The sequence below is a fragment of the Artibeus jamaicensis genome, unplaced genomic scaffold, assembly GCF_021234435.1.
Source record: "Artibeus jamaicensis isolate MK-2021 breed Jamaican fruit bat unplaced genomic scaffold, CSHL_Jam_final scaffold_537, whole genome shotgun sequence".
Lineage (NCBI taxonomy): Eukaryota > Metazoa > Chordata > Mammalia > Chiroptera > Phyllostomidae > Artibeus > Artibeus jamaicensis.
In genome coordinates this window covers 20,343,731-20,360,798 of record NW_026522047.1, presented here as the reverse complement: position 1 = coordinate 20,360,798, position 17,068 = coordinate 20,343,731, and the positions used below count along the sequence as shown (strand labels likewise).

General features: G+C 34.0%; 1 protein-coding gene across 1 annotated transcript in view; it reads left to right on the top strand.

Moving 5' to 3' along the window:
• Positions 1–17,068, top strand: part of LRBA (LPS responsive beige-like anchor protein) — a 526,673-nt gene that overhangs the window by 140,839 nt on the left and 368,766 nt on the right. Inside the window, exon 34 of the mRNA XM_037141420.2 lies at positions 5,900–5,961. Coding sequence (XP_036997315.2) covers positions 5,900–5,961 — 62 coding nt within the window. The remainder of the gene's footprint in view (positions 1–5,899; positions 5,962–17,068) is intronic.

The window sequence follows — 17,068 nt, the reverse complement described above, 5'->3', positions numbered from 1 at the left end:
ACTTCAGCTAAAACAGGTGTTTCATTATCATCTCTGCTGCAGACGTACACAGAGTTGGTGCTGAGTGATTCATTTCCATAGAGTCAAGTGGTAGCATTGAATTTATTTGAAAAAGAAAGTTCACGATTTAGAAATATTTAATTAAACTTGGGGTAAAAATTTACTTTATCTGCTACAAGATATAATTTATTTAACTGAACTATTTGATCTAATGATATAGTAAAATTTGAATGAATTGAATGAAAAATAGAAGGACTTTTCTCTAACTTATATTTCAATTATCAGACAATTATTTTTTAAAGTGATATGACAACTTATGATCTGTATTTCATTACTGTAAAATGAATGCATTAGTTATAGCCTCTTGGTATAGCAAGACATTTTTGATTTTTATTATTTATTTGTTTAGAGTGGGAGAGAGAGGGAGAGAACATTGATGTTGCTGAGAAACATTGATCTCTTGCCTCTTGGGTGTCCCCAGCCCGGGGATCGGGCCTACAACCCAGGCATATGCCCTGACTGGGAATCAAACCAGCAACCACTCAGTTTGCAGGCCGCACTCAATCCACTGAGCCATACCAGGCAAGGAAAGACATTGTTCCTTTTTAAAAAGTTGGTCTTTGAATTTTATAGTAAATCCAACAAAATAGGAGCACTTCAGATACTCAGAAGTAGTAAACTTGCCAATTCACAATCCCTGAACGAAATTTGGAGTCAGGTTTTTTTACTGGTAAATTCTGATAAAATGATAAGGAAGATGATGCCTCATCAGATGGCTGTTGCCCAACTGTAAGCTTGAGCAGTGCCTACTCATTGCACTGTGTTCAGAAAAACAGCAAACAAAAATAAGAGTATTTATGCAGCTTCTGTATGTATTTTAAGTTTTAATTCTTTGGGTGGTGACTTGCGGTACAAAACAGTAGTTTGGAGTAGATGTGACCGCAGCATGCGTGGTGCAGGGGGAGAAGAAGCGGAGTGAACGGCAAGAGGCCTTGGTTTTAATTCTGTCCTTGCCAGTAACAAGCCGTGAGACTGGGCACTGGAAAAGTTATTACCTTTAAATTATTAAAATGATTTTTTAATTAAGAAATTTTAAATGAATATTTTAAATATTTATAAAGTAAGAAATGTAATATCAATGAATTTATTATTACCAATTACCCAAATCATCTTTGTTTTGCCATAATTGTTTGTTATACTTACCTCCCTTATTTTGCTTTAGTATTTAAAACAATTCCAGATATTATGTTGATTCAAGCCTAAATAATTCATAAAAAAGACATTTTCTTATATAACTATAATTGCTACTTTTATACCTAAATATATTAATAGTCCATGATGTCATCTAATACTAAGCTCATATTCATCTTTATTTAAAAGATGTATTTTTATAATTTTTTCTAATTAGGATCTAAACAAAATCAATGTATTACATTTGGTTATGCCTTTTATGTCCTTATTAATGTCAAATAGTTTACCCCTGATTTCCCTTTGCTTTCATGCTATTGGCCTATTGAAGAAATCTGGTTGGCTGTTCTGTAGAATGTTACGTGGTTTGGTACTCTGTGTCTGTTGCTTCTTGGTGATGTCATGTAATGGTTTTTCTATGCCCTTTATTTTCTGATGACTTGAAATTAGATTTACAAGTATAATTAGATGTAATACTTCATATTACATCATGCCTAGAACTATGTTTTCTAATTGCCCAAGTTTTAGTGATATTAACTGTCATTTTCAAGTACCCTTTGTATGATTGAATTTTATTTTTTTAAAGAGGTCCTCAAAAACCAAGAAAAAATTACTTTAAAAAAGTTTTATTCTATAATTATATGTATAGTCATTGGATACTTTTTATAGATCTAAAATTCATTATGGGGTCTTTGCGATCTTAAATTTTTGTACCTTAAAACATTTTTATATTTCATCATTATTCATTAATTATTCCTAACTACACTAAAGATTAAAGTAATAAGAAAACAAGAATACTGGAATTGCCCCTAGAATAATAGTGCCAGAGGAAAACAAACTGTCATTCTTAGATCACCTGTGGTTTTCTTACGGTGTTGCATCATATTTTAAGAAGAGAGAAATTCATTTTCTTAAGGGGGGCAAAAACAAGTGTTTGGGGAGGGCAAAAATATATACATATTTAAAAAATATATAAATTTATATATATAAATATACATACATACATAAAACCATATATACAGTGGTTTATGGCCTTTCAGTGGGTCATAGTACGCTTATACAGTATATCTTTATTATTAAAATTTCTTGGGGGTAGAATTAAGAAAGAATGTTCTGAAATGGTTCCTTAGTAGAGAGTGATAATGAAAACAGTTTCAGAAATATTGGCATAAAAGAAATCTGTGGATACCATCTTAGTGGTCTTATTTTTATCTGTAATAGAACATAGTTAAGAATTCAGAATTTTTCATTTTCTGATCATAATGGTAAGGTGAATAAAATTGACAGAAGGAAACATTTTACAATTATTAGACCATCTGAGGATGAATTTAAAGAGACAGAGAGCAGCACTCGTGACTTTTACCAAACTCAAGAATTTATTAGTGCATAGCATGTATCTGTAGACAAAAAGGAAATTGGTTTTCTTAGCAGGCCACTCAATGGGAAGGAATTCATTCTATAAAATGTATATGATATTTTGTGACAGAAACCTGAAACATTTCATTTTACTAAAAAGACATGGTACAGTATACTTCCATTGTTTGTGACCATTTGCACCACAATTTGCTTGGTACCTTTTCTAGAACAAGAGCTAACGGCTGGTAGGTGCGTACACAAAGATGACTAGAAGGAAAAGTTCATGCAGAAATTAAAAAATTCAGTGGATTGATCATTTCAAATGGTGTTTGTAAATCTAAAGAAGAGAATGTTTTAGTTGTAAAGCAAAGAAGATGGCTAGTTTCTCTTGAACAAAATTTTGAATGATCCAGTTTTTCCACAGTAATGCATATAATGATATAAATTCAAGCAGGAGGACCAGAATTAATGATAAGGTACTAGAAATTTATTTGGAATGTAGAATCAGTATTCACAAGATGGATGTCATGTTTACAGATTCATGAAGAATGATAGTTAACGAGAAATGTCCAACATTTCTCATTGGGGAGATAGACAAATACCTTCAATACCAGGAAAGTATGGAAAAAGAATTTGAATGTGTTGTGCTTAAGTTCTTACTGAAATGCCTAGTAATGTTTATCATCATCCCTTTCTTTCTGTAAATTATTTAGGGAGACTTAAAATACATGTCTTATTTTTTAAAAGGTCTGTTTTGTTCCAGATGGTAAATGGTCATGACAGTTTTTCATGGTGTACTTGAGAGACTCAGTAGATGGGTGGGTTCAGGCATTGGTAGTGTAATCTTTAGTAAGTCAGTTAATATTTCCGAGTTCAGTACCAAGGGAAAGCAGTGGTCATAGAGGTAGAGGAGAGGTAATCTCTTGTAAAGAAATTGTAGTGGTCTCTGATTATGAAACCCCCAGAAGATTATAAAACTCTTGACTTAGCAACTTGGGTTTGTCTTGTTTGAAGAGACAAAAATTCCATATTTTTTGAAAAATAAACCAAAAATGAAACCAACCAAACCCAGGTATCGTGGGAGCCTTTTAGGGAGGTCGGATTATGGGTCTGCTCGTGTGTGTGAGCCCACAGTGACCTGCTCACTCTGTTAATTGGGGCAGTGGTTGGGTGTGTGTGTGTGTTTAGGATGAAAGTCAGTACTTCTACAACTTACAGTTTTGTTGCAAACAAATGGATGTTCTTTTGTGGCCTTCCTCTGGATAATTCTTAGAGTCTAAATGTAAATATGAGGACAGCTTTCCTGGTTTAGAACTCATTTGTTGCATTTTCATACATGCAGCCACTGTCACCCAAAAGCAAAAATTTAGGTCAAAAATAGAGGTGTGATTAAGTTGTACCATCTCATACGAAGTCCTTTCTCGGGATTATCTCGTTTCTATGCTCCCGAGCTTATACGTTTGTGTTTACAGCATCTGCTTGTTCAGCAGGGGGCAGGGAGCTTAACATTAGAAGTGTAATATAAGGTGTCTTTTGTCTTCTGAAGCTCTTATTTAAGACCTAACAGATTATGTCCATCCTGGCCCCACTCCCACACTTCCCAGATACACAAAACCCAACTCCAGAAAACCCATAGATTGTTCTAATCAGATTATGAAATGTTACTTGACATTTTGCTGTCAACTTGCTGAGCAGTGCATGCACTCATTCCTGAATCTTCACATCCAGCTGCATAGCATCAACGTTCTGGCTTGCTAACCTTTATTATTGAGAAATAAGACTGAAGTGTATAATTTTTAAAGTATGTAAGTATTGAACCAGTCTGTGATATTTTGTAAAGGGGACAAAAGATCACCTATAAATCTTTCCAACTTTGGGTGCCCTAAGACTGTTTTTATCATAAGTGCTCATTATCCAAGTGGATATGGAAGGTTGAATCAGATCAGGGCCCAAATGCTTGCCATAAAAGGACAGTTAGTGGGGATTCTGGTAACAGTAGAATAGACCTAGTTGTAGAAAGAAGTAGTGGCTTTTGAAGTTGAAGTATGTGGAACTTCCTGTATTGGGTTATATTTTATGAAAAGTGATGAGGTTTCAGACCAGTAGAGGGCTACACCAGCAATGGGAGGTAGTTGTCATACCCTCTCTGACAGCCTTGGCCTTGGTCCGAGGAGGTATGCTCATCTTAGCTCTACGGAGACCACAATTTAGTTAGTGACCTGCTTGCTTAATGAAGCAGTGAGACATTGAGAAAAATGGTTTTGACTTTTCAAAAAGGTGAAGGGGTGTAAACAACCTGTTTGACTTGAAAGCTCTTGGTGAGGCTAAAGAACACCAGCCTGTGCCATCAGTAGTTACAAGCATCGTGACTAAAAGGGTAGAAAGAACTGCAGCACAGAGACTAAAGGGGAGGAAGAGGAGGGGATAGGATGCCTGCAGGAGACTCAACGTGGAGAAAGAAAGTCCTGTCAGGTGTGTAAGGGCCACCAGTAATTATTTTGGTTTTGACACACTGGAACCTAAACTTGTGTTTGCCTAGAAAAAAAGAATAAAAGTTACTTTTTTTTCTGATTATTAGTAATGCGATTTAGTAATTTAGTGCTTTTAATTATTGGCATTGCTTTTTTAAGATGCTGGTTATAAAATATTCTTTGAATGAACTCCTTTTGATTTTATTGGTCATCAAAACTGAAGAGTTCTTTAGATAATCGTATAGCAGTTCTTTGCTGAGATAGTTTTGGTGAACCCAAATGAAACATGAAAGAAAATGTAAATGAATTTATTTATAAGAAATCAAGAACGTGTAACAGACAACGGCTTGCACTTCTGTTAAGGTTTAGTGTGAGGTCACAGGTCAAGGTACTAATAAGAGTGTTTGGGATGTCTGCTGCCATGAAACAAAATGGAAACTTGATTGATAGCTGGAGGGTTGAAGGGAGAGAGTGTGGTGGAGAAAGCAAAGGTCAGGGAGCCATTTCCCTTCTCTGCATGTAGAACAATCAACTCTCTCCAAACAAAATGTAGATGATATGGATCAATATGGCATATGTTGTGCACATTTCTATGAGTATTGTGAAATGTCATTATATATGAAGTTGTAATAAATGTTTTAGTAGTTTGAAAGCCGAAAAGAAATAGTCTGTAAAAAAAAAATGGTGGTAGGTTTGATGCCAAGTTTAAAGTAATTACAAGGTACCTTATTTACTCATATGATCAAATGTGTACATTTTTGGTTCTTAGCCAGGTAGGTTAAGTTTTATTTTAAAGCCCACTTTGGGCAAAGTTGTATAGCAAATAAATCCCTCGTATTTGTTTTTTACTTTGTAATTTTATTTTTAAATTCTCTTTAAAATAGGTCTGGTTTGCATGAAGTCTAGTAGTTCAGTTGTGGAGTTGGTTATGCTACTGTGCTCACAGGTGAGTGACAAGAATAATGTTGAATTCAAGAATGACACGACTTACTTTGCAAGGAAGTTTTAATTGTTTTATGAGAAATTTTTGCTATAATAGAGTTTTGAGTTTGCAGTTTTAAAATGATGTTCTTTGTATTGTAAAAGGATCACTCCTTGTCTTTGATACTAGCTGATAATTTTGAAGTTAGAGGTGGGATAAGCTGGTTAGATGAAATGGAAACAGCTTTCCAGGGTCACATTAAAAATGTGCAGATTAAATGATCTCGAGATGGCTACATTTTTTTTACTGTGTGTATTAAAGTTACAGAAACGGATTTATTTGCACACCTCGCGGAGCGCCACTTTTGACTCCCCTGGGAATAATGGGTTTACTTCCCTTTTGTGCAGAGGTTATAAAAGGAGTGATAAATAATTTTGAATTCTTGTCATGGCTAATTATTTTTGACATGCAGAGTAGATTTGGGAAAACATCAACAAACTACAGCAGCCCTCATAAGATGTACGTAGTAAATAAATTCCTAAAAGCAAAATTACTTTCAGTGTTCAGAAACCCTATACCTCATGTGGTAAACTTTAATGATTTTTTTTTAAACTTACATAAAAACAATGTATCCTGGGATGTTTTTTGTTTTGCAATTAAATAGATGAATGTTTTTATTGAGAGTTTTCTTTGTAGTCTTTTAAAAATGATATCTGGCTGGTAGTAAATTCCCCTACTTAAAACTTTAAAATAGCCTTTTTTAATAGGAAGGGTATTGGTCTAGAGGTCAAGGGTTCTGACCCATTTCAAAACCTTTGACCTTCATTTACAACTCTCATGGTTTACTTGCCTGACGAATAAGGATAATGCAAAATTAATGTTTCTTTGCATCGATTTATTCATTTTAGTGCCTATATTGCCAAATTTATTTAGACTGTGCTGATGGACATTTCATGAATACAAATTAAAGAATCATAGAAGGTGTGAAAAATCAATACTATGCATTGTCAGTAAAATGCAGTAAGAACAATTACTTCTAGAGATTACACCTAATGGATTTTTATAATGAACTTGTGAGGAGTAGTTATGTTTCTAGTGGGCTTATTATTCTTAGATTTAGCAAGATTCATGTATTTATAATTTAATCTTTTAAAGAGAGCTCCATTTATTTAAAAGCTAACAAAATTTCTTATGAAGTAATTTGAATCGAAATAATTGCATGATTATTTCTTGGAGGGAAATTATTACTTGCCATTCTTAAAGTGACATGGAATTCCTTTTACCTTTAAGCAGGATGCACTTACAGTTTTGGATGTTTCTTCAAAGGAGAATGAATTTTGATCGTAAAGTTTCACTTTCTAGTGCAGAAGAATTGAGTATGTTCTTGATACAGGAAACCTATTTCAGATGTAGTATATTATATAGTCGAATGTAGTTGCTGACAAGATAAAGAATGATATATTTTAATATACCTGTTTGTCATGGATATCACAGTGCTGTTTAATAGTAATCCAATCACATGCAGTATGAAGCTCACTTAGAAGAGTAAGTTGCAAAAGTCAGTCTCAAGGTTTTTGTTGGAATAAAATACATGATTGGTTATTTGAAGTCCTTCACATTTTTTATGAGTTCTTCAAAAGTCCCATGGCATCTCTCTAAGATGTAGCACAGTGTGAAAAACGATGTGAAAAATGAAGCCAGAATTCGCTCCAGATGTATACAGATTGTTCCAGGGTGATAATTACATTTTTCACTTTGAATTTTCCTAATTCAAAGAGGTCAGATTGGCAATCACAGAAGTGATTTATTTTGTTAAGAAGCGAACTATCTTTTTCCACATGAAAGCTTAGGAGATATGAAATTGGATTTGAAGTTGACATTTTGCAGATACTGGGTGGGGATGCCTTGAGTTTGATTGATAATTTTTCTTAGTCTGAGATAGGGTGGGAAGCGAAAAGCTAGCATCTTGCTAAAATTTTAATTAATTTTTTAAAAGGAGATGGAGAGGATCGAGTGCCAAAGATCGAAAGATCAGGTCAAAAACTCTTTTTTTAATCACATAAATAATGGGATATGCTTATGAACTTAACATCTGCAAATTTGATTTAGAACTTTACAAATTAGTTGGTGTTAATTTCATGACAATCAGCCATCTTCTGATCCTTTTTCTTGAATTCATTCAAAACTGATTTTGGGCATTCTTATAAACAAGGTGCTAAAAATTATCCACATTTTATTACAAAAGAGAGTATAGAGTCTAAATTTAAGAAATGAGGAAATGATCACATTTGCTTTGCTTTCACTAAGACCAAACAGGTCTATGTATTTTCTATACATAGAAATGGTTTCACTATATATTTTCTTAAAGTTTCAGCTAGTGTATATTTTTCAGTATCTATTCACTCATTAATAGGTTGATTGGAAAGCATTTCATATTCTGTCCCATTTAAATTTTAATATTAAGGCAAAATATTATTATTTATATTTGAAGAGCTTTGTTAAAATACTTTTGGGTAAAGATATTATACTCACATAAACACACACTAAGGCTTATTAAATTTGGTTTATTCATGTATTGAATTCCATATAAAATAATTCAAGAAGTATTTAAACTCTAGCACGTGGTTTATTTCTTCTTTACAATAAGACAGTATACATTTTTTAGGAAACTGTATACTATTCTCTGATGCACAGAAAAAAATTGAACAACTTCTTCATTATATTTCAGATTTAGTTTTTCACCAGCAGGTAACTTATTTGTGACTGGTATTTCTTCCGTATGTGTATAAACCTCATAGAAATCTATATGCATTTAAAGAAAATGTTAAATAGTTCAGGTAATATTACTCTACTGTTGTGTAAAGTGTTTGTATCTTGCTCATTTGACGTTAATATCATTTTTGAAAGAATTGACATTGCATTCAAGGCCACTTTATAAAAGCGTTGCGTTGCTCATCCTAATTCAGTCTGACATACATTCCAATAACACTACCTCCCTTCTTGGGTTTAAAGCTAAATTTATGACTCTGCATTGTGAAGTGCATCATTTAAAAATGGTTTCAACCCAAAACATCTAATAAATAAATAATGTGTATGGCTACTCAGTAGTAGACTTTCTAGACTAGAAATCATTCCATCGGATACTCAACAGTCCACTATCGGAGAGGGCTGTCAGATAAATCTTATGGTAGCTGCATTCATGTCCTGTAAATCACATATTATTGTCTGAGCCTTCTGCCAGGTCATCTATTCTTTTCCCATTTATCAGAAATGCGTAGAGTATATAGAAAAACTAGAAGTACCATGTAGTCTGGCCTGGCATCCTGTCTGAGTAATTAATCAACAACAAATGTTAATTTAAAAGACTGTGTTAGTCTGATTTTTCTTTAAAGACATTTTACATCAAAACGTGTAGATTGTTGTTATTTGGGGAGTATTTCCTTTACGTGAAGGTAATGATACAGAGTTTGGTCATTTTTGATTTAAGGGTTTCCTTCTATACCTCTGAATTAAGAATTTAAAAATGATAATGTTCATAAGAACCATATATTACTCTCCATGTGATTCCTTTGTTTCAGTTTTCTGTTTGAATTTGAATTGAATTTTTCCTTTTTGAATCTTTATAGAAATGTTTCTCTCTCCACTTTCCTATAATTTCTCTAACTCCAATTTCCTTCTCCTTTTTGAATTTATCCCTTCTAAATATGTGACATTAACATAATTGCTCTTGGCTTTTTATTTCATAAACTTTTCCTTTGATAGTTTATGGGTATTTTGAGAAATGTAGATAATTTCACTGACCAAGGTACTGTGACACAAAGGTATCATACATTATTAGGGACCTTTACTGTGTGGACTCATTTCTTACCATGTTTCCATATCCATTCTCAAGCCATACTCAACTATGTAAAGTCACCTAGATGTGCCACCATATTTTTATGTCTTGGTAGATGCTTTTTCATTCCCTAAAATCTCCCTTCTTCAAATTTGGTGACTCTAATTGTTGGCTTCTTCTCATCATTGAGAACTCAGCTTAATTATTCTCTTCTCAGATTGCCATATTTGTAGTTGATGCCATTTTGCATGTCTTCATTTCAGTGCCCATTGTAGAATATACCACAAAATTGAAGTATACATGGGCTAGTTTGTTATTTGCTCAGTTGTCAATATCTTCTTTGTACTCTAGAACTATGAAGATGACAGGTGTTTCCGTTTACCCTGTTAGAGTGTACCTAGAACCCAGCATGGTCCCTGCCCCATGACTCTGGAGTAACAGTTCACTTCTCAGACAGCTTACAGTTTCCTCTGGAAAGGTTTTTGAGCCGTGTCTTTCTCACAGCCTAAGCCTAAGTGAGATCTGGCCCAAGGAATTTACTGGCCCATATTATAGTAATTTCATTCTTTATTTAAATTGCCTGTGATTTTTATTTCTCTCCCGTTAGACTGGAAGTTTCTTGAAGAACTATGTTTTGTTTTCTATTGTATCTCCAACATCCAGCGTAATTACTATTCATCCAAATATTTATATAATTGTATAAGTATTACTTTAAATTAAATTTACTGGGATAACACGGGTTAATGAGATTATACAGATTTCAAGTGTACGTTACCATGATACCCGATCTGTATATTGCATTGCGTGCCCACCACCCAAAGTCAGATCACCTCCTGTCACCATGTATTTGACCCCCTAACCCTTTAGCACACCCCAGAGTCTGCGAGTTCCAGTTTTGTATACCATGTATGAGTGAAATTGTGTGATTCTTAGCTTCAGCATAATAGTCTCAAGGCCCCTCCATTTTGTCAAAAATGGTAGTATTTTGTCTTTTCTGAAGAACGAATAGTATTCCACAGTATCCAAAGCTCATCAAAGTACACTTTGTCTTTGTGCCTTGGCCACCATGAATGATGCTACAATAAAAATAGGGGCGCATATAGTTTTGTGAATAAATGTTTCTGAGTTTTTCAGGTAGATACCTAGAAGAGGGATTGCTTGGTCATATATCAGCTCTGTTCTTAAGCTTTTGCAGTAGCGCCAAACTGTTTTCCATAGAGGCTGTACCAGTTTACATTCCCACCAGCAGTGGATGAGGGTTCCTTTTATTCTACAATCCTTTCAACACTTGTTATTATTTGTCTAGTTGATAATGGTCATTCTGCAAGTTGTGAGTTTTGATATATTATGTTGAGCTATTTTCCTTTTATACCCACTTTATTGAGTATTTTAATCTTAAGTGGATGTTGTATCTTACACGTTTTTTTCTGCATATATTGTAAGATCATATGACTTTTATCCTTTCTTTTGTTAATGTGGTATATTATATTAATCAGTTTCCATATTTTGAACCATTGTGCCCCTGGAATGAACCGCACTTGATCATGATGAATTGTTTTTTAATGTATTGTGTTTGATTTGCTAGTATTTTGTATAGGATTTTTGCATTTGTTTATCAGAAATAGTGGTTTGTAGTTTTCTTTGTGTTATCCTTGCCATATTTTGTTATCAGGGCAATATTGGTTTCATAAAATATGTTGGGCCCTGGCTGGTGTTGGTTAGTGGATTGAGTGCTGGCCTGTGAACCAAAGGGTCACTGGTTTGATTCCCAGTCAGGGCCCATGCCTGGGTTGTGGGCCAGGTCTCCTGTGGGAGGCACATGAGAGGCAACCACACACTGATAATTCTCTCCCTCTCTTTCTCCCTCCCTTCCCCTCTCCTAAAAATAAATAAATAAAATGTTTAAAAATGTGTTAGGAAATATTTCTTCTTTTTCAATTTTTTTGGAAGAGTTTGAGAAGGATAGGTATCAAATCTTCTTTGAACGTTTGCTGGAATTTACTGTGGAAGCCATATAGTTCTGGACTTTTATTTTTTGGGAGATTTTTGATGGTGGTTTCAATTTCCTCACTGTCGATTGGCATATTTAGATTCTGTAGTTCTTTCCAATTCAGTCTAAGAAGGTTACATCTTTCTACAAACTGACCCATTTCTTCTAGGTTATTAACTTTGGCGGCATGTAGGCTTTCATAGTATTCTAGCATGATCCTTGTATCTACCATTATTAGTGGTAACTTCTCTTTCACTTCTGATTTAGTTTGAGTCTTTTCTCTTTTTTCCTTAGTCTATCCACAGATTTGTCAGTTTCATTAATCTTTTCAAAGAACCAGCTCTTTGTTGTTTTAACTTTTTCCTGTTGTTCTCTATTTCATTTAATTATGTTCTAATTTATATTAGTTCCTCTTTTTCTGCTGACTTTGGTTTGCTTTTGTTCTTCTAGTTCTTTAAGATGTATTGTTAGATTGTTTGTATAAATTGTGTAAATATTAAATGAATGGTAACATTGGTCAAAAATTACCATATATTGGCCTTTTGCTTTTTGGTCTTTCTCATTATGAAATACCACCATACTTTTGTGTTTTTAAGTATGTATTAAGTGTTCATTTTTATTGTCATTTATTACTACATACTGTAGTCATGTTCATTTATTAATAAGGTCATAGTTTTCAGTTTTCCTCTGGCTTAGCAAGATATACCTATTTTAAAAAAACAACCTCAGTACAGCATACTTTATGTGTTATATATGCACACATTGTCAGTGTGGAGTTTGATAAATTTTGACATATGCACTACCATCTAATAACCATTTCAATCCAGGAAGTTTTCTGTGCCTCTCAATCTCCGCTCCTGTCGCTCAAGTTTCCACCGATTTTATTCCTGCTATTGTGGATGAGTTTCACTTACTGGAGAACTTAATATCAATGGAGATACAGTTCTTTTATTGTGTCACTTAGATACTCAGTGTGCTGTATTTAGGGTACACTTCAACCTTTTTAAATGAAACTCACTATATAGTATTAAGAAAATGCTGTGGTTTCTTAAAAGAAATAATTGAGCAAATAAAGGGTTATCTTTTTTCCAACCACAAAATAGGAATTTGAGTATGAGTTGTTTATTAGAAATATAAAAAAGTCTTCTTAACTTCCTGATGCATTTTTTAAGACCTATCAGGAAATCCTGTAGTATCAGTCTGTTACGCAGCAGCATGATGAGGCTATTACCTTACTTTTAAAATTATTTTTGTTTTCACTGAGTGTCAGGCTTAGTGCAAATTGCTCTGTCCTCTACAGAGGTTTGTGAATTCCCCTGCCCCTCAGTTCTCTTTGCACCTGGTCATTTTATTCGTTTGCATTTATTGTTTGGGAGGCATGTATCGAATACTTTTAAGATGAGCCCTTCTGTTTAAGGGACATTAATCTAGGGAGAGAGAGAAAAAATTGTACTACAACATAGAATTTTATAAGGACTTAAGAACGCAAGGAGTAGTTACAGTCGAGTACAAAAAAATTCTGTGAGTTTCTATTTAATGCTTTTTTCCTTTTTATGAATGCATCATTTCAGACTCTTTTTGATTTTCAGTGTTATTTCAGGTTCCTCCTATACTTTTATAATTTCATCAGCATTTATAGATTCTAAAGTTCCTGAAGTGTTTTCTCCACTCAGTTTCTAGTACCTCTAATTGTCCTTGGATGGATTTGTGGTGGCCTTGTCTTGTTTGATCAGCTCTCACTCTGCAGATTTTCCAGTGCAGCAAGTTCCAGAGTGTGTAGCGTGTGATGATAATGGACGTTGTGTGGGAAAAAAAGCTCACAGCCCTATAAATAAGTGCAGAAAATGTTCCTTCAAATTTAATTAGTTTCCTTTCCTCTAAAGCCCCTCAAGGCCTTTAGTAAATATCTGTGTGTATAAATGTGTTTATAATAATGCATATTATTGAATCTGTAATGGGAATAAAATTAGTATATTTGATCACACAGTCCTTTTTATGGCCATAGTGTGTGTGGAAAATTTTTGTGAAATATAATTTGGGAAAAGCTACTGGTCTGTCAGAAGTGAGACTGAATAATGCAGGAAATCTTTTGTCCTGTTCTGCTTCTGGCATTCCCTGCTTCTCCCATCGCAGCAATTAAAGAAAATAAATAGATAAGCAAAATTATAGATACTATTTTCTTTATGAAACAGTGATTGTTTTTCCTTCATTCAGAAGAAGTTATTTCAGTCATTTTGTTCTCATTCCTTTCTAAGTTAATTTGGACATAAATCCCAATTTATATGTCTTTCTGAAGGGATAGATCTTTAGAACTGATTACAGTGGTATTTTTTTCAGAGCGACTTAAGTTTGACCAAGCATGTTGCTGTGTGTGTCTCTCTGTGTGTATTTTTCCAATATTTATGCAGATCTAACCCTGAATTCAAGAGTAAGTTCAAATATTTTGACATCAATTGATTATATAGCTATTTCCTACAATGGTTAAGTGAAAATCTTACTATTTTCTTTGTGTGATAAAAGGAGCTTGCATAGCAGGCCATCTTCAAAGTGTGTGAGACATTGAAACTTGGCTTTAATATGTTGTATATAAAACATTTCATTTTCTTTGTAACCAGCCTCACCTTTTCCATTGTAACTAGGACTTTAGCGGCAGGTGGCTTCTTTGAGACCAGTTTATATGTAGTATGATCCCACTAGGATCAATATAATTCAATATTTCAACCTCGTCATAATGTTATTCCTCCTTATGTTTCGGATATGTTTATAGCTCATCCTTAGAATGTACTAACGGAGTTAGTGAATGTAGATTGTGTCTGAACTTTGTTATTGTCTGTGCTTATGACCTTTTGATTGTGAATGGATGAGAATCAGTAGGGTAGTGATTAACATGAGGATAAAAAATAGGTTTCTAGTAGTTACCTAGTTTTGCCTTAGAGGTGCTACATGGTTTATCCTTATAATGGAGAAAATCTATGAACATAGGTGTTTTATATTGAAATGCTTAGAATTAACTTAATTTTGTGTACAATAGAAATAGTTGACCGTGTTATAAGGAACTAGATTCCTTTGAAGTGTGTCAGGAAGTTCATGGAAGTTGGAGAGGGTAGTTCAAGGTCAAGGTATATTAACTGATGATGAAAAATCTTAAATGCACTAAAAATTTTAAAGTATCTGAAATCAATTTAATAATTATATGCTAATATTGTAAAATATTTATGGTTTTGTTGGATTCAAAATGTATAACAGATGATGTGCTTTTATAAAATGGATTTTTTTGTGTTTTTAAATAACAGCAAAAACATTAAAAACAAAATACAGTTCTTTTAAAAAATAAAATATTTAAGTTGAGGAGTTAATGAACATCAGTTGGTTTTTATTTGAATCTGAATGCAGACTTTTCCAATATTAAGTTGCTTTGTTGCAACTAAGGAGAAGCATAATTTAACTTTAGATGCAGGATTTATTCTGAAATACAGGCATCCTGTTGATTCACTAATGCACTAGGATTTAGGAAGCACAACCTTTCAAGGTGAATTTTGTGTAACTGGGGCTACACCCTGTGGCTTGGCAGTCTAGTCAGAGGGATGATACCATGCTGACTGTATAACTAGATCTTTGAACAGTATTCTCAAGGGTGGCAAATGCAAAACAAAGTAATATCAACTGGCACTTAATTCTGCTAGTTTCCTGCTGATTGGGGTATTCAGTGAAATGGAACTCTTCCTGACAGGAAGTCAGCCTATGAGTATGGAGACATCTGAAAATAAAGTGTGCTTTAATTTGGCACCCTGTGGTTTTACAACTGGTCTTTTAAATTTGGATTAGAAAGAGAGGTACCAAAAGGAGGAATACAGGAATGGAGATCTTCTAAGCATACCATTTTCCTTGGGTTTTTCAGGTAGTTCCCTCTGTTTCTCAGCTACAGCTGTGTGGTTTTACTTAGTCCTTTTTTCTATTACTTCAAATTAATCTACTGAAGTTCTATAGTATTATAGAAGGGCTAGGCTAAAAGTGCAAAGCTGGGAATGTTTTTTGTTTAATGTCAAACTCTGATCATTCTACGAAGGCTCAGCTGTATTCTCATCCATATATTTTTCTTAAATAGTATATAATCAAATGGATTTCAGTCAGAGTAATCAGGATTGTTAGGATCCAGATTAAAATTTTTCTGTTGAAAGTGTTCATACTGTTTGCTTTAGTTGGCTGAGATCAAATAGTTATGTAGAAGCTTAGTGCCCTGATATGGACAGTTAATATATAACAGCATAAATTTAGGAATGGGGCGTTCATTGTGTGTTAGTAACTGCATACACACAGCATCTGCTGTGCACCGCTGAGTCGGGCAGGTCTGGTGAGACAGGCTGCTGTTGCATCACGCGGACTCCCAGAAGCACGTGTGTGGGGCTAACAAAACCTAAGGTTTGCACCCTGAAGATCATGTATTTGTTTTTCTAGTAGTAAGTTCTTCATATGCTGGAGTTGAACTCTATTGTCTCCATGAGTAACAACAACAACAACAAAAAGATGCCTTGCATAGGATCTTAAGAAGTGGCTTAGGCCAGGAAAATGCTGTGTTGATAGATTTTTTGAATCTTTTTTTTTTTTTAGATTTTTGAATCTTAAGAAATGTTTTTCTCTCTACCACTTACTAACTCGGTAACCATGAGCAAATTACTTCACTTACTTGAGACTCACAGTTTTATTGGGTGAAATGGATGTAATAAAGATTGTATTGGATAATATATGTAAATATCTGTAGGACAGTCCAATAGAGCAAACTAGGTTATAAATGAAAGTTATTAGATTCTGACACTAAGTGTCTTCACAGCACACAAAAATCCTCTCTCTTTATTTAGTATTTTAAATATTGTTTTCTTTTTATGAAATTAACTTGATTGTTTAGATTTTTCACTTACAAATTCAGTCCACCATTATTTTCTAGTGTCTTTTTTATTATTTAATTATTATTATTATTTTTTTGAGGTTATATGCCCAGTCCAATCCATTTTCATCTTGAACATAGAATATTGGAGTTAGAAGAGGGATCTAAGAGATTAGCAGTTTTGGCGCCTTTCCAGTGTGGACAAGCTTAATGGGTAACATCCTTATTTTCCATGGGCTTCCAAAGGCACGGCTCCACTGTTCTCTGGGCCAGCCGTAGTGACAGCTGTTTCGGAAAGTCAGGTATAAATACAAGTGAGACTGATGTCATTATGGAATGTTGACTACTACTACCACCATCGTCTTAAGAACCTCTTTTGTACACTGTAAAACCTTTTATTTTTACTGCATTACTTGTAACACTC